The sequence below is a fragment of the Monodelphis domestica genome, chromosome 6 (assembly GCF_027887165.1).
Source record: "Monodelphis domestica isolate mMonDom1 chromosome 6, mMonDom1.pri, whole genome shotgun sequence".
NCBI lineage: Eukaryota > Metazoa > Chordata > Mammalia > Didelphimorphia > Didelphidae > Monodelphis > Monodelphis domestica.
Genome location: NC_077232.1, coordinates 267,844,533 through 267,868,673, shown reverse-complemented (window position 1 = coordinate 267,868,673; position 24,141 = coordinate 267,844,533). Strand labels below are relative to the sequence as shown.

At 37.7% G+C, this 24,141-nt stretch overlaps 1 protein-coding gene and 1 long non-coding RNA gene across 11 annotated transcripts in view; one reads left to right on the top strand and one right to left on the bottom strand.

Annotated features, from left to right (window-relative positions):
- LOC130455110 (uncharacterized) overlaps positions 1–2,023 on the bottom strand; it is a 28,299-nt gene extending 26,276 nt beyond the window's left edge. The window contains exons 1-2 of the long non-coding RNA XR_008913016.1: positions 1,217–2,023; positions 854–936 (exon numbers count right to left, since the gene is read on the bottom strand). This is a non-coding gene — a long non-coding RNA (uncharacterized LOC130455110). The remainder of the gene's footprint in view (positions 1–853; positions 937–1,216) is intronic.
- The window catches only part of HELQ (helicase, POLQ like), a 147,334-nt gene that overhangs the window by 41,775 nt on the left and 81,418 nt on the right, over positions 1–24,141 (top strand). For 5 of the 10 annotated variants that reach the window (XR_008913009.1, XR_008913010.1, XR_008913008.1 and 2 more), the window contains 4 exons: positions 4,528–4,626; positions 10,304–10,477; positions 12,135–12,248; positions 13,312–13,446. Coding sequence is in view for 2 of the 10 variants with exons in the window: in XM_056803203.1 (XP_056659181.1) it covers positions 4,528–4,626; positions 10,304–10,477; positions 12,135–12,248; positions 13,312–13,446 (522 nt within the window). In the remaining 8 variants the exon portion in view is untranslated. Of the gene's footprint in view, positions 1–4,527; positions 4,627–8,677; positions 8,767–10,303; positions 10,478–12,134; positions 12,249–13,311; positions 13,447–16,540; positions 16,716–24,141 lie in introns of those variants that run through there. The other 5 variants (XR_008913011.1, XM_001371003.4, XR_008913012.1 and 2 more) reach the window with 5 other exon arrangements.

The following is a 24,141-nucleotide window of genomic DNA, read 5'->3' as shown; positions in this document are numbered from 1 at the left end:
TTGAGCTATGGAACTTATATCCTTTATGCTATAAAGAAAAAGCCTTTATTTTCTGGGAACTGAATTCTTTCAGTCTTCCCACAGTTCCAGATAGGCTTCTATGAACCAGCCTAACTTAATGATAAAGTAAATTCAGGGATGTTATTTGAGATTAAATATTGACCTAATCAAGTAACATTAAGATAGCCAAAGGTTTAATTTTCTGTTTGTGACAAAATATAGTTCAATATGTCATGACAGTTGACTGTTTTGGGAATGACTATATACAAGTTATGATCCTGGTTATAACCTTCTAATCCCAGGAAATCAATTTTAGACACTGCAGTGCTTGGGCAAATTATCAATAGAGTTTTCGTTATTTTTAAAAGAAGCACAAAAACATATGCTTATTCTTTTTTTTTTTAAGAAGAATTTTTTTAATATGGAAGATACATCTAAAACCAAAAGGTAAAATTAAATGCAATTAAGGAAACAATAGAAGACCTTCCAACAAAATATATGCTTATTCTAATGGCCTGTTTTTGCTTCCTGTAATTCCTTGACCTCAGTAATGACATATACAATATGTTGTAAAGATAATTTTAGGGTTGTGACTTAAAATCTAAATTAATTTGTCGCCAGGGGAAAATCCCAAATAAAATATCCAAGTCAGTCTGGAAATTTATAGTAATTTTAATTAATATAGAGGGAAGGAGTTAAGGAGAATGAGGGAAGAGGATATAGGATTTCTCCCAGTTGGCCTGTGCCAGGGGGAGTTCAAGATCTCCGCCGCTAGGTCTCTGAAGGAGATTTGAGGCTTCTAAGAGGATAAAGTTTGGAAAGTAAAGGAGGAAAAACTCAACCAGAAACTCACCACTGAACCGGACAATATCTGTAGCCATGCCAAGATGCTGAAAGGCCCAGCACGCTGCCACCAGCCACCTCTCCACCTCTCTGCTGCCAAAGGTACCGGAGAAAGGAAGTGAGCCAAATATATAGACCTTTTACTCTTGTGTCCCCTCCTCTAAATTTTCACGTCTATCACATCAGAGGCTTTCCTCCAGGACTGCCCATTCTTTAGTTCTCATCTTCTTTGATTAGATTATTTCTTTTGAGTTACTTAACCTTTTTGTGATTAATTTAACCTTTATAGTTACTTGACACTTTTTTTGTATTAAGATCTAAAAATAGACTTAGCTTAAAGATCTAGCTTCACTATAAAGTAAGAGCCAAGTACCTTCATTGTTCAATCAGGAGATTACAACTTTGTCTTCACCATAAAGTAAGATCTAAGTAGAGTAGAGTAATTTAAAGTTCACAATGTAAGAGAAAAAGTCAGATCCAACTTGCAAAAGAACAACCCAAGTGGGGGAAGGGCAATGAAGACTCAAGATTCTAGAAGGAACAGAGGAGTTGGGGGAAGTTGAAACTTCCAGATCACTTCTTCCTGTGAGTTCTCCTGGAGTGGAGGGTCTGAGAGAGGACCTCTGAGACAGAGGATCCCTCTGGACATTGACTACTTTCTAAATCTCTCTGGTTCCAGCTGAAGACAAAAGTAGATTGGGACTTTATAGAAAGCCATCTACTAAAAGATTTCTCTCTATCCCCAAAATTGTCCTGGACTTCACCTCTTAGCCAGATTAGCTTAGGAGGAAGGACAAATTCAACAACTGACCAAAAGGAGAGTCAGGCAGACAGCCTGAACCCCTCAGCATTTGGGGAGATCAGTTGTTGTCATAGGGATTCCTATCTCCCACTTTCTTCATCCAACACCCTCATTCTCCCTGCATTGTGTGTCCCCAAGAATAAAGTGTTATCCCATTTGATCAGGTCTACCTGCTTTCTAACATCAAAAAAAAAGGGACTGAAGATTTGGGGAAGATCATACCTTTCCCCCCAAGGAAGAGAACTAGACCAGAACTGAGAAGTAACTTGGGTCTCAAAGGGAAGAGTGGCAATGGGGATATTGAGAGAATCCAGAGACAGGAGAGTTAGCCTGCCTCTCAGCAACAGCTAAGATCAAGAAGGGAGGCAGTAGGTCATTTCTCTAAGACCTCCTCCTCCAGTCCTTAACCTCCATATCTCAAACCTGATCTCTGAGGAGACATATTTTGTCCCTCTGGAGGGCAATTTGTGCTGTTTTCCCCAAGGAGAAGAGAGGGGAGGATCAATCTCCCCTCTGGACAAAGCTGGACAAAGAACAAGACTCCATTATCAACAGTCAACTGACAGTTGAAAGACTGGGAAGAGAGGCAGCCATCTTAAGCACACAAACAGAGATTCAAACTGGCACTTTCCTGTGAGGGGAGGCTTGAACAAATAACTGAACAAGGGTTAGACATAAGAAGAAGTATGTACCAAAAGATAATTTGGACTTACCCTGGTGTTAGCACTGCTCGCTCACTGGTACTACTCCATCTTTGGGACAATTACAACCATATTTAATGATTTCATTGGGGCATCCATGAACATCACAAAGTATTGGGATCAAATTAAACTGGAGATGTCAACTTTGTGAACAACTTTTCCAGTGATCTATGGATCTGTCATGATGGTCTGGCATTTTTATACTACAATTAGAAAGGAACTTAAAATAATCTTGGGCAAGGACATCAACAACTTTGATAACAGACTGGACAAGGTGTTCTCACAGATGGCAGCCATTACAGACTTCATAATTAAGAGGAGAAACTGGGAATGGGAAAAGAGCCTGTGACAGGGACGAATACTGACAATGACAAAGACAAGAACAAATGCAATATCAATAATGAATTCAGGTCATCAACGTGCATTTATTAAGCCAAAACCTATCCTAAATACTGGAAATACAATGAAAGGAAAAATAGTCCTTTCCCTCAAGGAGTTTTACAGGGAAGCATTATACTTGTCAACTGTGTACAGACAAGCTATAGACAGTATAAATTGGAGATAGATCTCAGAAGGAAGGAAGGCACTATCATTAAGAAATACTGTACCAGGAAAGGTTTCTTGCCAAAGGTGTGATTTTAGTTGAGTCACAACATAAGCCAGAAGGGAGGGAAGGAGGGAATTATAGGGACAAGGTTAGCCAGTGAAAATTCATGGTCTAGAGATGAAGAGTTTTGTGGAAGGAACTGCAAGGAGGACATTGCTAGATTGTGAAGGACTTTAAAAACTGTAACTGAGGATTTTATATTTTATATTTGATCCTGAAAATCATAGGGAACTATAGGACAATCATTTTGATAACTTAATGGAGGAGGACCTGGAATGGGGAGAAGTTTGAGACAGGTAGACCAATCAGTAGGCTGTTAAATGAGGAGTGGCTGGCTGCACAAGCATGAGTCAGTGTCAGAGGAAAAGTGGAATTGTGTAGAAATGATGTGAAGGTGAAATCAACAGGACTTTTCAATTTGTTGAATTAGGAATGACACTTTGGTTGCAAGCCTAAGTGACTGGGCAAATGGTGGTGGCCTTGACAATAATTAGTGAAGTCAGAATGGGGGAAGGTTTTTATTTATATTTTTTGGAAATATAATTACTTTAGTTTGGGGCATGTTAGTTTAAAATTTCTATAGAACGGTCCAATTTGAGATGGCTAGTAGGTAGTTGGAAATGCAATATTAGTAATGTTATTTTTATCTTTAAATAGTCCCACCAACTGGAATTGGGAGGACCCAAGTTCAAATCTGGCCTCAGATACTTCCTAGCTAAGTAACCCTGGGCAAATCACTTAAACCCAGTTGCTTAGCCATTCCTACTCTTCTGTTTTAGAATTGATAATAAGACAGAAGGTCAAGACTTAAAATAAATTGTATTCCCAAAAAGTTTCATTATAATAATACAGAAAATATAGCTCTTGTAATGATTTAAAATTCTAAGAGACTGGCTCCTGGGTAAGAAAATCAATTTATTGCTTAGTCTGGCAGTAACCAATAAATTAATTGGTTAGTAGTCATTCTCAGTGATCAAAGACCAGGAAGTTCCCCTGCATAGACCTTTTTGAAAGTCCTTTATTCAACCATCTACTAGACATCCCAAGATATCTGTAATTGGTGAATAGCCAAGAAAGAGGTGGCCTATCATAATCTCTGGCCTTCCCTGCTTCCTTAAGTGATGGTGGACAATTATATGCTCGATGTCTGGGATTAGGTCTCATCTGATTATGTTTGACATTCTTCACTTATCCCCATAGATATTCAAGGACTCTGACTAGCACATACATCTGGCCTAAGCTGGTTTATATTTATCAGGAAAGATAAAACTCATAATCTCACCTTTCTTTCTTTTACCCTATAATAGGAGAAACTCCAGGTGGAACTTTCCTTGAAATTCTGAGAGAAAAAGGAATGAATACAGAAGTCAAGGGATGAATTTGAGGCTCAATTCAAAACCCAGAAATAGAAAAAATTCAGTATATTAGAAATAAATCCTCTCCTAAATAAAATGTATGCCTTATCTTGTAGTTCTTTAATATGGTTAGACATACTAGAAGAGATAATAATGAATTACTTTTGAGAAAAAAACTTCACCATGAATTTTTCATTTATTCTCCTTTTTACAATATAGCTTAACCACCTCAGTTCAGCAGAACAAAAAGTAGCAGCAATTGTTGGAGTATCTGAAAGCTTTATCATAAAGAAAGCCTCAGGTCAAGCTATTAAAAAGGTAAGTTGATTTTAAAAGGAAGTTCTTTGAATTTGAGAACATTGTAGAATGGAAGAGCTTATGAAACCAAATCTTTTACATGAAACTTGCTTGTGTTTTTCTTTTTAAGTACCTAATAAAATCAATATGTAGCTTTCAAAACTATCCTGCTAAATACAGATTTCTTCTGATCTTCCTTCTGTACTCTTCTTACTTGGGGTGGGGCGGGGTGGGGTGAGCTGCTATGTGGTATCATTGAGCCCCTCAATGGGGAAGGACTAAAAAAGCAAACTCTTACTATAAAAACCAATTCCCATGCTGACCTTGTCAACAAAAATCATATCTCATTTTGCTTCTTGAATCTGTGCCAGGAAGTGTGTTGCATGTTTTTTCATCAGTACTTATAGAACTATAGTCAGTTATTACATTGGGTCAGGATACATAAGTTTTTCAAAGCTTTTTTCTTTTTATTGTTATTCTTATTTTGTATAAATAGTTCTTCTTGTTCTGCTCACTTTACTCAGTATCATTTCATATAAATCTTTTCTAGTTTCTCTAAAGCTATCCCTTTCATCATTTCTTATAGCATATAATCTATAATTTGTTCAGGCATTCCCCATTTGATGGGTATTCCCTTAGCTTTTTGTGCTTTGCCACTACAAGAAGAGCCTGATGTAATTATTATTGTACATATTTTGGGAAAAGGCTTCTTACTTCTTTAACTTCTTTAAGTATAGATGTAGAAGTGATATCTCTAGGGCTAAGGATATGCATAGTTTAGTGGCTTTTGAGACATAGTTCCAAATTGCTTTCCAGAAAGGCTGCACTAATTTATAATCAAAATCAACAATAGGGGGCAGCTGGGTAGCTCAGTGTGTTGAGAGCTAGGCCTAGAGACGGGAGGTCCTAGGTTCAAATCTGGCCTCAGACACTTCCTAGTTGTGTGACCCTGGGCAAGTCACTTGACCCCCATTGCCTAGCCCTTACCACTCTTCTGCCTTGGAGCCAATACACAGTATTGACTCCAAGACGGAAGGAAAGGGTTTAAAAAAAAAATCAACAATATATGAATATATTTATTTTTCTACAATCCCTCCAACATTTGTCATTTTCCTTCATTATTGTTTTTACTAATCTATTAAGTATAAGATAGAATCTGAGTGTTGCTTTAATTTGTATTTCTCTGATTATTTGTTATTTGGAGCATTTTTTTTTTACTTTTAAACATTATTTTATTTGGTCATTTTCAAACATTATTCATTGGATACAAAAATCATTTTCTTTTCCTCCCTCCTCTCCCGCCACCCTTCCCATAGCCGACACGTAATTCCACTGGGTGTCACATGTGTCCTTGATCCGAACCCATTTCCGTGTTGTTGGTATTTGCACTAGGATGTTCATTTAGAGTCTGCATCCCCAATCATATCCCCTCCACCCCTGTAGTCAAGCAGTTGCCTTTCCTCCATGTTTTTATTCCCACAGTTTATCCTCTGCTTGTGGATAGTGTTTTTTCTCCTGGATCCCTGCAGATTGTTCAGGGACATTGCATTGACACTAATGGAGAAGTCCATTACGTTCGATTGTACCACAGTGTGTTTGTCTCTGTGTACAATGTTCTCCTGGTTCTGCTCCTCTCGCTCTGCATCACTTCCTGGAGGTTGTTCCAGTCTCCATGGAATTCCTCCATTTTATTATTCCTTTCAGCACAATAGTATTCCATCACCAACATATGCCACAATTTGTTCAGCCATTCCCCAATTGATGGGCATCCCCTCGTTTTCCAATTTCTGGCCACCACAAAGCGCAGCTATGAATATTCTTGTACATGTCTTTTTCCTTATTATCTCTTTGGGGTACAAGCCCAGCAGTGCTATGGCTGGGTCAAAAGGTAGACAGTCTTTTAGCATCCTTTGGGAATAGTTCCAAATTGCCCTCCAGAATGGCTGGATCAATTCACAACTCCACCAGCAATGCATTAATGTCCCAACTTTGCCACATCCCCTCCAGCATTCATTACTTTCCGCTGCTGTCGTGTCCAATTTCTCAATTTCTTTACAAAGCTTTATATTCTATTTCATTAATATGACATAATGTTTTAGTCATCTTGGTTTCTCTGTAGTGAGCAGAGACTTTAAGAATTAAATATGGGAGCCCAATAGTTGCTAACATATTTCTGAGAATTGTGAAAACCATAGAACCAAAGCAAATGTCTACCTGAGCAGACTTTTAAAGATCTCTTGGCTTTACATTTGCCCTTCCCTTCCTCTCCCTCTCTAAGCAGGCTCCTACTAGCCCATAAAGACTCAAGTTGAGATCCTTCCTCACTCTTCAACTACTATTTTCCTTGATGGGTTTAAAGTTTCATTATTGGCCAACTAGCCCTTGTGATCCCTTCCTAAAAATGTGTCAATCATCAAAGGTCTTGGCAGGTTTGAAAAGGATCATCACTAAATATTTACCAACCAGAAGATAAGCTTTTTTGGCTGCAGGAAATTGTGAAGACAGTCTACTTAATAAGAATGGAATTACGGCAAAACTATTGATATCGTGGATCATTGGAGGTTTTAAAAATAATAGATATGTCTTCTCAAAAGTGCTTTGTTTTATGTATAAATATGTTTACATATAGCCATATATAAAATGTTTTGAAAGATGAGAGGGAGGTCCTATGGGGAAGAAAAGAACAATTCATTTTTAAATTCAGTCAGTAATCAAACACATTTATCAAATGAGCACTACTTTGTTATCTATGAAATGAGTAAAGTGAAATATTTTCTAAATCCTCTAAGAAGAAGGAAAGAATGAGTAGTAGAGAAGTAGGTATGAGGAACAGAGAAGGAGGAAAGTTAGCACTGTTAGTATCATTCCAGCAAGAAATACAATATTAGAAGTTAGACTTTGTCAAACTTTTTTTTCACTAGTTCACATTCCCATTTTTTCCTCCTTAAAATCAATCCTTTTTTTCAGTTTCTAGTTTCAAGAATTATTCAACATCATGATTTCTGTTGAGTTCCTCTAGTGAAAAGACTTAATTATTATAATGGATTGTGAATTTGTTAGGATTTTACAAGATGAGATATAGAATATTCTAGTTCTCTTCTCTCTTATAATCTCCTAAAAATATTTGAAAAGGACTCCCCACAAAAACAACTATTTTTAAAAAAGAAGAATTGGAAGGAAACCCATCAAGCCCAGAAGTATTCAGAAAGACAGATATCCATGGAGACAAGTAGGAATCTCACCAGGGAAGCCAGCATGATTGATGACAAATGGCCCTAAATCCAGCTAGCTAGTGCTCTTAAGTAAGGGACTACAAGCCATTTCAAACATCATTAATCAGGCATCTAATTCTGACTTTGGCCTGTGAGAACAGAAGCTCAGACAGAACCATTCCCCAGAGAGCAGTACACAAGAGAAAAAGGCCTCAGCCTTCTTTCTATTCCTTGAACTACCGGGACCCATAATAGAAGATAATCCAGTTAGGGGTATGCAAGAAGTTTGAGGCTATTGGGATCTTTGTTATATTATAAGGGCCATGATGGTGAACCTGTGGCACATATGCCAGAGATGACACATATAGACCTTATTGTGGGAATGCATGCAAAGGATCTAGTTAGTGGGCCCTGCAGCATAGAGGTTGCCAGAGTTCCTAACTAGAAAGCTGGAGGAAGGCATAGCTAGACTGTTCTCCTCCCCCCTCTCCCTAGTAGGAGTTGGTTAGCAGGTCTCTTCCAGATAGCTGCATCCCTTTCTGGACAAGATTGCCCCACTCCATTCAGAATACAATGGCCTCTTAATTACCTTTGGCTTGAGTGAGACAGAAGCAATTTATGCCTTTACTATCAGAAGCAACCAGTGTCTTTACTATACAAAGTATTTTGGGGATTTGGGGATGTGTCTTTTGAGTTTGTACTTTAAAAATGTTCAAAACTGTAGTCTAGTGATTTAGGAATAAGTTTTATGAACCTGAGGCTAGGCTAATAGCTTCTTCCCTGTTCTATAGCTCCCTTCCCCAGTCTTATAAGCAAACTTGGGCTTAATTTGCATTTTTCTTCCTCTTACTTCTTATTAGCCTGTTCAATTTGCATTCAGAGGGGTATCTGCCTGAAGGAAAACTGGTGGGCTAGAAGCTCTGGAAAACACAATTGTGGTTTGTCAGAGGTAGGAGTCAACCCTGAATCCAGATTAAAACCTGCCTTCAACCCTTGATCATTTGTTAAAAAGGTTAATTTGGAGGACACCCACTTCAGGAAGGCTCCAACACAATGATGGGGTAAATGTGTCAGGATGATGCCATTTAACCTGAGGGTTAGATTTTCTTATAAATAAGGAGCTTTCCTGTAAGCTGGGGATTTTTCAATATTTTTTCTAGGTTTGAGGGGATCATAGCTCACAGCTCACTCAACTAAAGAGTAGCAGATTCTTGGACCCCTCTCCTCTCCCTCTCCCCAAGCCTGACTACATCACCTGTCCCTCTGCCTATCAGTCCAATGGGAATGCTTCTTCCCTACCCTGGGTAGAGTAAGGTGGGAGACAGTACCTGCCTGGCACTCAGTGGGGGAAGGGGCAAAGAATGTTGTCTCTGGGCAAGGCATGGGCACAAAACTTGGTCTGAGGGGTGAGGTGAGGGCAGGGCCTGGCACTCCATCTTTTAAAGGTTCCCCATTACTGTACTAGGGTAAGTAGAACCACAACTAGGGATCAGACAACAAACACTTTATTAGGTGCTTACTGTATGTTAATTTTTTAAATAAATGTCATACAAGGAAAAGAATACAATCCTGTCATTATGTGAGATTGAATCAGAAAGGGATTGAGGTAGAGAGTGACAGGACCCAAAACCAGTCTTCCCATCTTGATTGACAATGGGAATAGCATTCATACTACAAAGGGGGAGGATGAAAGGACTATCTATCTTATCTAAAAAGACTAGGAGGAATTCATATGAGCAAAATAATCCCAAACCAAGAACAAAGATGAAAATATTAGCAAATAGAAGGAAATACCACATACTGAAAAAAATACCATTTATTAGATGCTTCAGATAAACCCAAAGTCAGTGGTATGGAGGTAGTGCTAGACCACATGATCACAAGGGTAACCAGAAGAATTGAAACAAAATAGAAAATGAAATTATAAATATAAAGAGAAATCAAGCAGGGAAAATTTTGAAAGCAAAATAAAAAGTTCAGAAAAGAAAATGTAAAGCCTTCACAAAGTATTAACCTTCCTGAAAAATAGAATGGAGCAAACCAAACTTGGAGAATTTCAAGAAACCACAAGAAATATTAGAACAAAGTCAAAAGTTAATAAAATAGAAGAAAATACAAAGTTTCCACTAGCAAAATTAAATAACATGACATGTAAAGCAGATCAAGAAGAAATCATTTCAGACTTCCTGAGAAATATTATCATACCAAAGATTTGAAAACAGTATTTTTAAAAAATTGTAACAGGAAACTGCTCAGATCCATTAGAAACAAAAGATGAAGGAAAAGAATACACTGACTATCATCATATCTGGACAACTGAGATGGTAGGGGTTATATGATATTATAATCATTTATAATTTACTTTATCTTAAATAGGTAGCTCATTTCCCTTTACAACTTTGAATGCAACTACATATGTCTAATTCAAGTGGTATGTTATTACTATTTCAGCAAATGGCATACTGTTATTTTAAATGTTTTTCCAGGATGTGGACAAGGATGTTGTCAACAGGTTCTATCTCTCCTTTGTACTTTATGCATTGCTCAAAGAAACCAATGTCTGGAGTGTGTCAGAAAAATTTAATATGTCTCGAGGATATGTACAAAACCTTTTAACTGGTGCTGCCTCATTCTCCTCTTGTATACTACATTTCTGTGAGGTAATTATTATTGTTGTATTATTCTGGACAATTTCATTGGATAGGGAACTTCTTGCAAATTTGCAACTGTTGCATGCTTTGTAGGATTAGTGGGTTTCTTGAAGTCTTGGGGTAAGTGACTTTCTCAGGGTCACACAACTCACAAATGTTAGAAATGGGCTTAACTCTATGTCTTTCTGACTAAGGCTAACGTCACTGTCATATTGCCTCTCTCTCTTTTTTTTTTTAAACCCTTACCTTCTGTCTTAGAGTCAATACTGTGTATTGGTTCCAAGGCAAAAGAGTGATAAGGGCTAGGCAATGGTGGTCAAGGGACTTGCCCAGGGTCACACAGCAGGGAAGTGTATGAGGCCAGATTTGAATTTAGGACCTCTCATCTCTAGGCCTGGTTCTCAATCTACTGAGCCACCCAGCTGCCCCCCATATTTCCTCTTGAGATAATTACAAGTTTAATAAATAATATGCAATTCTATCTTGTTTTATGTTTTACTAAATTGATTGGGGAAGAATGAGAAAGCAGATAGCATTATAGAAACAGGAAGCCTTATTTAAAATGTTCTTTGAATAGTCCAGATAAATAGTAATAAGAACTTTTTCTAGAGTATTGGTATTCTGAATAGATAAAAACAGAAGGAGAAAAAAGTATTGCAAAGATGGAATTATGACTTGGTTAAGTGATTGGATATGGGAAGCAAGAAAGATGAGCCATAGATTCAAATAATCAAAGTTTCAAATCTAGATTATAGTGCCACAAGCAAGGATACTGAAATCAAGATTTACAGTAAAAGTAATATAGATTTAGAAATGAACGGGTCCTTATATATCACATAGCCCAACTCCCCATTTTATAGATAAAGAAACTGAAACCCAGAGAAGGTTTGAGACTTCTAGGATAAGGTGTTCTTAGATGTTCATTTTTGCAAATTACCTTGTATTTTCTTGCATTAAGCCCTGAAACACTGCAGTGTCTCACGAGAGAGATCCAGTCTCTCAAAAGAGATTAACCAGAGAGAGATATCCTGCCTATCTTAAAAAAAAAAAGAAAAAATATTTTTAGTGAAAACAGGGAATAAGAAACAAACAACTCATACATTACAAAATCTCCCACAGAATGTTGAGGGGTATAGTAGAAGACCTCAGCACTGGGTGGTGGATTCTCTATGTGGAAGAACATTGATAGGCAAGAAAGTGGCACAATGGTTGGCTTTCTCAGGGTCACATAGCAAATGACTGGGGCCAAATTTGAATTCAGGTCTTCCTGACTCTTAAATTGATAACTCTTATCCACATACCATCAAACTGTTTCCGGATCAGATTATGATACTGAACTTAGAGATCATGGGTCTCCAAAGTAGCAAATTATGGAAAGCAAAGTTTTATTTAAAACTTAATATGTTTTTATATAAACATAACTTACATTAAATTATTTTAGTTTATATCCTTTCTTTTCCTCAAACCAAGCCCCCAAGATCCCTAGATTCTCTACCATGACTTTCAGAAAGTTTTTGATTTGGGAAACTTATCTTTAACAAATACTGAGATATGCTGTTATACCCTGATTTAATTATCATTCCAGAATCCTATGGCATGACATTTGATATTAACCTATTAAAATTTTCATTACCAAAGTTATCTTAATTTCATTTTTCTTCTGCAGGAGCTAGAGGAGTTTTGGGTTTACAGAGCTCTCTTGACAGAACTTACCAAGAAGCTGTCTTACTGCGTGAGGGCAGACCTGGTCCCTCTCATGGAAGTAACTGGAATTTTACAGGTCAGTGGCAACTTAGTTTGCCAGTTCAGGCCATCTTATGTAAGACACAATGCATAAAACAGTCTTTGGTATTTGGGGAAGTCTTATTGTGAAGCAAATAACTTTGGCCCCTTATATAAGGCTGTTTGGGGATTGGGCTAGGTGAGGGGCTCCCTCAAATAAAATCATTGATTCATACATGGCCTCACAGCAGCCCTGAATTAGTCTGGGGGGTAACTGTGATGAAAAGCTATATATTTAGAAGAAAATTAGTGAAACCTTATGCGTATAGATATTCTCTTCTCTTTCCATGTGACTTCCACCATAATACAGAAGTCTCTGGCTCAGTAGGTATTTTTACTTCAGGATCTCTCACCTTCCAAAGGTGACCTTGATTGGTTTTTTCCAAGATTTGTTTACATTTTTAAGAGACTATGAAAAAATCCCCACTTGTTTTGCTAACTTTGCCTTCAAAGCAGAAGACACTGACTATTGTTTAGATACATGAATAATGTATATTAGAGCTTGAACAAGGTTTAGGGCCTGGAAAAAATTCAGTGGCTCTTAGGGAGCCCCATGACAGCATTTATAGAAAGAATGGGTTGTGGGGATAGCTGAGTGATTCAGTGGATTGAGAGCCAGGCCTAGAGATGGGAGGTCCTGGGTTCAAATTTGGCCTCAGACACTTCCCAGCTGTGTGACCCTGGGCAAGTCCCTTGACCCCCATTGCCTAGCCCTTACCAGTTTTCTGCCTTGGAACCAATATGCAGTCTTGATTCTAAGACGGAAGGAAGGGTGGAAAGATGCATGAATGGATTGATTGCAAAGTTGTGCTTGGGGATATGTAAATAGGCCACTGATCTTGTTGTAATGTGTCTCATTCCATATCTATATCAGTTGTCATAAACTGAGTGTAAAGCTAATTGGAATCAGAGTCAAAATTCACTCTAAGACAAGAAACCTCCAAATGCCTGGGGCTTGTCTTTTTGTATTTAATATTTTAGTTTCTTTCTAATTTTATATTAAATTTGATATTTTACTAAACTTAAATTATGATCTTAATGATTTTATAACATTTTTGCAGTCTCGAGCAAAACAGTTATATAATGCGGGTTATAAAACTGTTGCACATTTAGCTAATGCAGATCCTGAAGTGCTGATAAGAACTATTAATCATTTATCACGACGTCAGGCCAAACAAATTGTTTCCTCAGCAAAGGTGAGCAAATTTTTTTTCAAGTATAACCCAAGTTGTTAGGTTATCTTTTAGTCATCAGTGTTTGATATTTTGTTAGTATTCATGCCTAAAAATAGCTACTCTGGACAAAACCTTGTTGAAGAGATAGAGTGAGCTACTTACTTTTAAAACATTTCAGAAAATGAAAGGATCTTAAATTTAGAAAACACTTTAAAATCTATGCCAGCTTTCTGCTTAGTGCATTAGTTCCATTGTTGTTGATAGATCCTCTACTTGAACTGAGAGAGCTTATATCCTCATAAACTAGATCACTTCTTTCTTGCCTCTTACCTACTTTTCTACCTACTCTATGGAACAATATAATTTTTCTTCCCAGCATTAAATCCCTGAATATTTGAATGTAGCAGCTAGGGTTTTCTTCTTTTCTAGACTGTACATTACCAGTTACATCAATTATTCTCTATATGGCATGGTTTCAAGTCCCTTTTTGCCCATTTCTAGAAAATCACATTTTTGCCCTTGCCTCTGCTGATGTGATTGGCGCTCAAAATTAACATGGACTCTAGGAGCCTGACCAGGGAGAGTATAACGTACAATGAGAGTACAAGTACCTACCCTGTTATGTTATGATTATTCTGTTGTGTGTGTGGGGGGTGTTTATTTGTTTTGTTTTTAAAATGCTTTCTTGACATCTTAGAATCTATTAAGTATTGGTCCAGAGACATATGAGCAGTAAGGACTAGGTAAATGAGGGTTAAGTGACTTGAACTATCTGAGACTAGATTTGAACCCAGGACCTCCTGTCTGCAGACCTGGTTCTGTATCCACTGAGCCTCCCAGCTATCCCTGCCTGTTTTTCCACAGCTGTGCTATCACATTTCTGCCTCATATTGAAATCTGCAAGAATTTTCATATGGCAGACCTGCCCTATCTTCTACTTGTATAATTGAGTTTTTTAGCCTAAATAGAGGAGTTTACATTTATTCCTGTTCAATTTTGTTTTGTCTGTTTAATCTCATTGTTGTAACATGTCAAAAATTGCTTTTTTACTTGGATTATGTCATTCATCAGGATAGTTGCCCTTTATGTTTTCATCTACAGTTTTGATGAGAGTGCCATCACTTTCTTCATCCAAAGTCACTGATAAAAGTTGTTAAATAGTAAAGAGTTCTCTGTTGTGCCCTAGATGTTTTCTCTGAAATCAGTACAAATCATCCTTCTTTGGTCACAGTTCAGGCATTCAGACAGCTAGGGATCCCACTAACTGAATTGTTTTTCATATCACATCTTATCGTTAAGGGCTATCATGAGATGTAGAAAGAAGGGCTAGGACTGTTGATTTCACTGGTGTAGAGAATCCCTGAATGAGGAAACTCAGCAGCCATCCTTCTCTGCATTTTATGATGTTAAAAGAGTTGCCCATATGAATGTTAAAAATTATTTTTATGGGTAACTGGAGAAAATATAATATTATTGATAGATTTTTTAAAAAGAAATAAACCAGTTAGAAATAATAAAATAAAATTTAAAAAGAGTTACCTATAATAAGGAGTCATGCAGCCAGAGTGTGCCAGAGATGACTTGAACCTGACCAGGTCTTCCTGGGTCAACTTTGTCAGTGGATCAAGGATTCTACACTTCCTCAGATAAGATAGTCTATATATATTACATATATATATATATATGATGTTTATCCATCTCAAGTCTCCAACAGGTACCACAATTTCAGCCATTCCCCAATTGAAGGGCATCCCCTCATTTTCCAATTTTTGGCCATCACAAAGAGCGCAGCTATGAATATTCTTGTACAAGTCTTTTCCCTTATTATCTCTTTGGGTTATAAATCCAGCAGTGGTATGGATGGATCAAAGGGCAGACCATCTCAAGTCTCAAAGCATATTCATAATTGTTTAAACACTATACAAAATGGTTCCATAATTATTTTCATTAGTTTTGTTTTTCCATTTTATAGGGCCACACTCAAAATTTATCTGTCTGAAGACTTGAATTCCCTTAGAATAGCTAAATCCTTTTCTCATCACCTTTTCTTATCAATTATAATAATTAATTTTCTCTTTAAAATGGTTCTTCTATGCTTTCCATTTTAATGAGAAATGCCCATGAAAGAAAAAGGAATAAAAAGAAATTTGACTTATTTTTATCTTTTTTTTCTGTGGTTCTTTTTAACATTTCACTCTTCCTCATGTAGTTTGCCTGTTCTCTTTTTAGAACTGGTTTACAAACAAACATAGCTTGAAATTTGTCATACTCATCCAATTTCACAAGTTTAGCTCATTCTGAAATTTACTTTTTCTGAAATCCTTTCTGTAGGATTATACTACTCTATTCTTGGCCTCTGGTTTTAGGTTTTCTTCTTTCATCTTTCAGCAGTTCAAGTTATCAGAGACCTCTAAGTAGCTGCATGGTTTATTCTAAAGCTTTCCCCCCCTCACTTGGAACATTTAGAATGGTTTGTTTTATTACAATTTCATTTTGGAGCCTTCTTCCTGAGACTTTTTAGCTATTTAATTATATCTTCTTTTCTGAATTCTTTTGAAATTTGCCTGTTATAAAATGAATGATTATAGGTCCTAGATATGAATGTCTTTGCAACTATTTATGACTTTGAGCAACTAACTAACTGCCCCCTCTATGGACCACTATATCCCCATCAATAAAATTAAAGGGTTCCATTAATAGATGCTTGTGATCTGTTTCAACACTAAATCTATGATACTGTGTCTGACTGTGCCAGGTATACCTTTATTTTTTTGTGACCCAAAATTCAAAAATTAGTTGAAATTTTCATTAAATCTCTAGGTATGATCACATAAAGTTATTTTTAAGTAGAAAATTCTTCTAAACAAAAAAATTATTTGATAAAATAAATAAAAAGATTAGCTTAAATGGCTTCAGCTAAAAGCTTAATTTACTGTATCCATTTATTTTATTGCTATTTTTTAATCTTGAAATCCATCTTAAGGTCTGAATTACTATTTTCAGCATCTCTCAGATAATTAAAGTCTTTCTAAAAGATTGTGTTTAAAATTCTAACATTAATATATCAAAAAAGATAAGTATCTTTTGTTCTCCACATTTGGATTCTCTATTGTAGATGCTAATAAATGAAAAAGCAGAAGCTCTACAAGAAGAAATGGAAGATCTGCTGAGGCCACCCCCTGATGCCCTTGGGACCATGGCCCCATCCACCAAGAACCATGAATTCATCCAATGACATTATTCCCCATTAGTGGTTTTTTTTTTTAAATAAACGTGTGTGGTATTAAAAATGTTTTGTTCAGAAAAATACATTTTTACTACTCATTCAAATGTGGTTGTCATTTGAATATACTTCTTATCTGTATTATTGTAATAGCCACTTAACTCCCCTCCCACCAGTCCCTTCCTGATCATCTAGCACATCCTGTCCAAGTTCCAGAATAATCTTCTTAAACATAAATCTGGTCATCACTTCCACTGCTCAGAAGCTTCAGTGGCCCCCTTTTGCCTACCAAATGAAGGACATACTTCTTTCTTCTTCAGGGCTTTCTGTAGCAATCCAGCCCATAGGTATTATAAAGAGACATGGTTTGTGAATAGGCACATGGCCATTCTGCTCATGGCAATGAACTCTGTTCCCAGTGGCTGAACTTAGGGCCTGAAACCTGGCTTCCCTTTGTCTCACTCACCTGAGGATAAAAACCCCACCTTCACCTTAATTTGCAATTATCCAATGGCAATACACTAGGTAACTCATTGATAGGTATTGAGGCATGATGTAACTTATCAATATGTATTGAGTTCATTTGCGTATCAAAAGACAATAAATTGGGGAGCTGCAGCAAGTTCCTCCTCCTCCTTCTTCTTGTTGGACGAGCCTACTGGTTTGCTTTACACTGTCCTTCCACCTTTCTCTCTCCTCTCTATCTTTACCTGAGGCCTGGCCTTCGGCCAGGTGTCTCTCTCTCTTCCAATGCTTATACCTAGCATTCTCTAATTCTATTAGTCTCTATTCATTTTCCCAGCTGAACTATATCATCCTCTGACCAGTGCAGTGTTAAATGGGATCTCTGGGCGCAATGTAGCCTTCCAGTAACGTCCATTGATCGGAGAGTGGCTGTGGCTCCCAAATATTAATAATAATTGATTACTGACTCATTATTGACATCTCAAAAGCTTAGCTCCTTCACGCCCTTCACGGGATCAAAAACTTCTATTTCTATCTTCCTACCATAAAGCTTCTCGCTGGCGGGAGGCTTTACTTTCCATAGCCTCATCCTAAATTACCTTTCTAACCTAATCACCTAGGTTGTTGTTCAGTCTTTACAAGTCACATCCAACTCTCTGTGCCCTCATTTTTGGGTTTTCTTGGCAAAAATTCTAGAGTAGGGGCAGCAAGGGGGCTCAATAGAAAAAAAGATGGGCCTAGAGATGGGAGGTCCTGGGATCAAATGTGGCCTCATACACCTCGTGGCTGTGTGACCCCCGGCGAATCACTTAACCTCCATCATCTAGCCCATACTGCTCTTCTGCAGACTTGGAACTGATAGAGAGAATTCATTCTAAGATGTAAAGAAAGGGTTTTTTAAAAAGTAAACTTCCCCAGCCTAATCTCCTACAGCATGGGATGATCAGTTAATATCACTCTTTACATCCCCTCCATTTCAGCCAAACTGGGCAAAGTGCCATTTCCTGAGCATGGCCTGGGTTTTGAAACCTTTTCACCTTTGCTCCCCTTTCTCCCTCTCTGGATTATTGCCTGCCCATCATTCTCTAATACATAGTTAAAATGACATCCCTTCCCTACAGGTGATATAAGTCCCCCAGTGAATCACTTTTGGTACTGAAAGTATTTGTATATATGCCTTTATCCTTCATTGACTGTAAGCTTCTCAAGGACAAGAGACAAACCACACATATTTTCATCTCCTGCAACAACTAGAACACAAGACTGCAATATTTGATCATCATCATGTATATAGTTGTTATAGAGGTTGCCTTATCTTCTCTTTCACTATTATAGGGAGAGCAGTCTAGCCTGTTATTAACATTTTCTCACAACTCACTCATTCTTCAGTCCTGTTACCACAAGTCTGTTGAAACTATGTCCCATCCAATCACAGTTCTTCAACATGCTTATTTTCTGTGACCTCCATCCCACCTCAGCCACACACATATAATCAGATCATAATATATCACCCACAAATGCACCCAAATCCCCTTATCTGGTCAATAATCTATTGGCTTTCCATCTCTCCCTCTGCCTTCCCAAATCTTAGTCTTCACCTACACAGTGACCTCTAGTCTAATCTTTGGACCTTTGAATTCTTTCAGACCATCTCTCTTGCACTAGTCATGCTTCCCCTTGACTCCTTATTTAACTCTACAATGTCCTCCCGAGTTGCCAATTCCACTATTTTCAGCAGTTGTGACCTATTAAATCTTTTTTCTTTTTAATCCTTACATTCTACCTTAGAATTGATACTATGTATTGGTTCTAAGGCAGAAGAGCAGTAAGGGCTAGGCAATGGTACTTAGGTGACTTGCCCAGGGTCACACAGCTAGGAAGTGTCTGAGGCTAGATTTGAAGATAGGACCTCCCATCTCTAGGCCTGGCTCTCAATACTCTGAGCTACTCAACTGCCCCTGCCCTACAAAATCTTATCCTTGAATCACTCCTATAAACAAGTTGCTGAATGAAGGTAGAGACAGTAACACAACTGTTCTGTTTGAATCCACTGTGAATTTATGTTTCACTATCCCAGGCTGGGCCCTTAATTGCTACCAGTCAATCCCTCATTAACTACTATACCATTTTTCATAGTGACTTTTCCAAACCCTCCTTAAAATGGCTTTCTTTCCCCTCACCTTCACCGTTGAGATATTTTATAGTGAAAAAGAGGCCATTCACCCTGGCCTCCCTGTTATATGCCTTCTGTAACCCATCTCCTTCACTGGTCTCACATGATGACATGGTCTTACTCCTCACGTATTCCTCTTTCTGCTCAAAAAGTCCCATTCTGTTCCATCTCCAACAAATTGTCCCCTCTGGCATCCCCACTCTATCACTTTTAATTGGCTACACCTACTGGTACTTCCCTTTTGTCTACCAACATGACCATATTTCCATTATCCTCAAAAAATGTCTCATTTGTTCCTTATCCACTATCATCTTAACTGCCTTTTGTGACTAAATCTGAAAAAGCTATAATATTACTCTTTTTTTCTGAATTCATGATTTCACAAAAACCACTTTCCAAAGGTACCAATGTTCTATTGTCAAATCTAGTGGCCTTTTCTCAATTCTTATTCTTCTAGACCTCTGTTGGCTTTGACACTGTTGTTATGGCATCTACCTCCCAGAGTTGTTATAAGGATCAAATGAAATGTAAAGTGCTTAATACAGTGCTTGGCACATATTAAAAGTTACATAAATATTAGCTATCATTATCATTAAATGCTTTATCCTTAATACTCTCCATCTCTAGGTCTTTGGCATACTATTTGTAAGAATTAAGTTTTAATAGTTTGATTAAAATATATGAAAGTTATAAATAATAATAGTGGTTGCCGATTCCAAGTATTATTGATCAAAGTTGAAATGACTTTAATAGCTTTTATTTACAAAGGAGGTGTAAAGAGTGAAAACAGAGAAATACAGAAGGGTAGAGAAGACATTAGCCTATCTAACTCAATATTGGTCCTATGCTTGACTCAGCCAGGACTTGTTAGCTTTCAACTGGAATTAAACTTAAGAAGATAGGAAGGGAAAGCCAGCTATCCACTCACTCCAAGAGGCAGGTCAAGATGATGACTTGTGCTGAAGGTGACTCCTGAGGCCGACTTTCTTCCTTGAGCTAGCTTCTTGAAGCTGACTTCCTTTTTGAAGTCCAAGTTCTTGAAGTTGACTTCCCTTACCCTAGAAATTCAGGGCCTTATATAGTGGCTTCTTGTCCTTTCCCCTCTTCTCAAGGGCCAATCACAGCTTCCAAATTGCCTAGCACTGCCCAAAGGGCAGTGTTTGTGGGAACCTCTTCTCACCTGGAGAAGTATGAATTTTCATTTCCTGGCTGATTAAGTTGAAAGTGTGGAGAGCTGCTCCACCTAGTGCTAAATAGGGTGTTTAAGCTTGTGCTGATTCAATTCAAAAGTAGACAAAGGAGAGTTAATCCTGTCTTTGTAATCTAGTGAGGTACTAAGTAGGGGTACTTAAATTATTAACTCACAATAGACAAAGGGAATAAAGGATTCCCTTTCACAAGTGTAAACTCTGAGTAGACAAAGAGAATAAAGAATTACCTTTTCACATATGCTTGCCTGGTTCTCCTACCTATCTGACCATCAGTCTCCTTTTCCAGATTCTAATCCAGATCATGCCCTCTAATTGTAGATGTCTCTCGGGTCCTCTATAATACTTGATAATTTCATTAAATCCCATTTATTTAATTTCCATTTCTTTGCTAATGATCTCAAAACTACCTATCCTGCCCCAAATTTTCTGCTGATCTCCAAATCTCCCATCCCCAACTGCCTTTCAGACATCTCAAACTAGATGTTCAGTAGACATGTTAAACTCAAAATGTCTAAAACCCAAATCCTCTTTCCTGCTAAATTCTCTACCACCCTTCCTACCTTTCCTATTATGTAGAGGACAACCTCATACTTCTACTCCCTCAGACTCACAATGCAGGAATCAACTTGGATTCTTCACCATCTCTCATCCATCATGCCATCCATAAGACTTATTGACTTCACTTTCCCAATATCTCATACACATCATCCCCTTCTCTCCTCTGACACGGCTACTGCTCTTGGTGGAAAGGCTGCCTCAAGTTTTTCCCCACTCGACCATTTTCTGTTTAGCTAACAAAGTGATTTTCCCAAGATTCAAGTATAACCCATTTCCCCAACTCAGAAAATTCCAATGGTACCTTCTGGCTTCCAGGATCAATACAAAATCCTCAGTCATTCCAAGCTCCTCATAACATCCCCTCCTGCTTTTCCAGTCTTCTTACACCTTACTCCCATGCCATTTCCTCTGATAGAGGCCTCTAAATGGCCTCTAGGATGCTCCATGAACAACACTACATTTCTCAGCATTTCTTCTGTGTGATCTCCATGCCTAGAATGCTCTCCCCACTCGTCACCTTCTGACTTCCATGTCTTTCCTTAAGCCCCAACTAAATCCCCATGTTCCATAGGAAATCTTTCCCAACCCCACTTTTTCCTAGTATTATTCTATCTTAAGTCTTATTTATTCTGTATGTAGTGTGCTTATACATATTTATTTGTTTGTTGTCATCCCCATTAATTGTGAGTTTTTTGAGAGCTGAGACTCTGCCTCTACCTTAACATAGCACAGTGCTTGGCACTGTGTAGGTAGACACTAAATGTTTACAAATTGAATGTCCAAGGTCAGCAGTGACTTGGAAGTCATCCCAATGACCCAATCCATTGTTGTTTTAGTCCTCCTCTTCCCCTTTCTTGGATTCAGTAACACTACTCTTTGACTCTTCCCTCATCCTTCTGACTGCTTAATCTCCTTTTCTTGCTTCTCTTCTTGTCTCCAAAGTGTTGATATCCTTCAGATTTGTCCTTGGCTTTTTGTCTATACATTTTCTCCCTTATTAATTTTATATAATATGTTTATGAGCTATACCTGATTCAGACTGGTCCTTTAATAAGTTAGGTCTGATATTAGCATAAAATGAGACATCCATAGGTCAGTATGCCAAATTTTTCCTTACTCATAACAAGGAAAGAATATGCTCTGAGGACACCTTGTTGGCTTCTAATGTTAGCCATGCTAAAGGCAACATAGGAAAATGGGGACCCTAATACACTTGGTGGAACTATGAGCTGGTCCAAATCATTTGGGAGAGCAATCTAGAATTATGCCCAAGAATTATAAAACTGTTTACTTTTGGGCCCCACAACACCACTATTAGGTTTATTTCCTAAGGTGGTCAAGGAAAAAGGAAAAAAACCCTATGTCCTGACATTTAAAGTAGCTTTCTTCATGGTGGTGAAGAACTGGAAATTGAAGGGACTCCCATCAATTGGGGAATGCCTAAAGCTGTGGCATGATTGTGTGATGGAATACTACTGCACTTTAAGAAATGACAAGCAGGTTTATTTTTCTAAAATATGGAAAGACCTACATGAAATTATGAAGAGTGGAATGAGGAGAATCAAGAGAACATTATATACAGCAAAAGGAATATGGTTTGAAGAATGACGTGTCTGTCCACTTCCAAAGAAAGAACTGATAGAACAAGCAAGACGATGTTTATATATATATATATATATTATCTCTTTGTCAAATAATGCCTTCTCTAATGCAGGGAGAGGAGGAAGTGAGAGGAGTTACCTAGGAATTTGAATATAATGAACTAGTTAAAAAAATTTTTTTAATCCATGGTCAATCTTTTGGGAGGGAACTCTCCACAGTTTTGTGGCAGTATTCAGAGGACCAGGAATCTGTATCAGAAACCTAAGTCAGTCAAGCCTTGAGGAAAAGTTTTAGTACCCCTTAAGCTCACTTTTATGGGGTAGGGCCTTGGGAAAAGCTAGCCTAGCCTACTTAGTAGGACTTTAGCAAATAGTGTTCCCATTATACTGTGTCTGCGTCTTTTATGTTCCTTGTTCATCTCGGGTCCTTCTGACCCTTCCTTTGATCTGCAGACTCATTTTTCATCTGCAGACTCATTTTTCATCTGTCTGCTAGACCCTTACCTAGATGTCCTCCACCCCTTCCAATTCAGCAGGTTCCAGTCTGAATAGTCATCACTAGCTTCTGTACTGTGATACAACTCTCACACCCCATCTACTATCAACAGCGGCTTAGACTGCTGTGCCTCTAAATCTCTGGGAATACCACTAGACCAAGAATTCATTAGTGCTCCAACAATACTAAATACACAAAAGAACCACGTGGTTTTTCCTCTACACAGCGATTGAATAGAGCATCACAATGTAAAAAGTGAAGACATTCTGCTTTCAAGTGATCGCTATCTTTTAGGCTAAGGCAATGAAATCTTGCTTCTTAGTACCAATGTACTTAAATCCAATTCAGTCATAAAAGGACATTAATAATGTCCACTTTAGGGTTCCAGTTGATGTTCAAATTCTGCTCAGAGCAGAAACAAATATAATTTTAGAAACTTTGATGTTTACTTGAAAAAAATTCATATATATTTTTAGGAGGAATATATAGTCTAACAAAGAGTTAACTCCCATTTCATTATATTATTCTCAGTTAATGTAATAGCTCTATTTCAAGCTAAGGCAATGAAATTGTTCTAGGAAACCAAGTTATTTAAGCCAAATATGTGTATATTAGGACATCGATCCAATATTTGGGGACAATTGCATTTTTTTCTTATGAGAATGTTGGAATCCTGAAAACCCAGCATGACAAACCTATTAACACATAGAGGGACCTGGATATATAATTAGAAATTTAATACATTCATTGAGATATTTGCATGGTTTAAAAATAAAAGTTTATTCACATTTGGGTTATATTGCTCTCAATTGCTTACTCTGTTTCATTTTAGGAATGAGGAAACTGGCTTGCCCAGGATCACACAGCTAATGCGTGTCTGAGGCAAAATTTGAATTTAAGTCTTCCTGACTCCAGGCTTAGAGCTCTATACAATGTGCAACTTAGCTGCTCATGTCTATCAACTCATGTGTGATTCACTAGCACTAAGG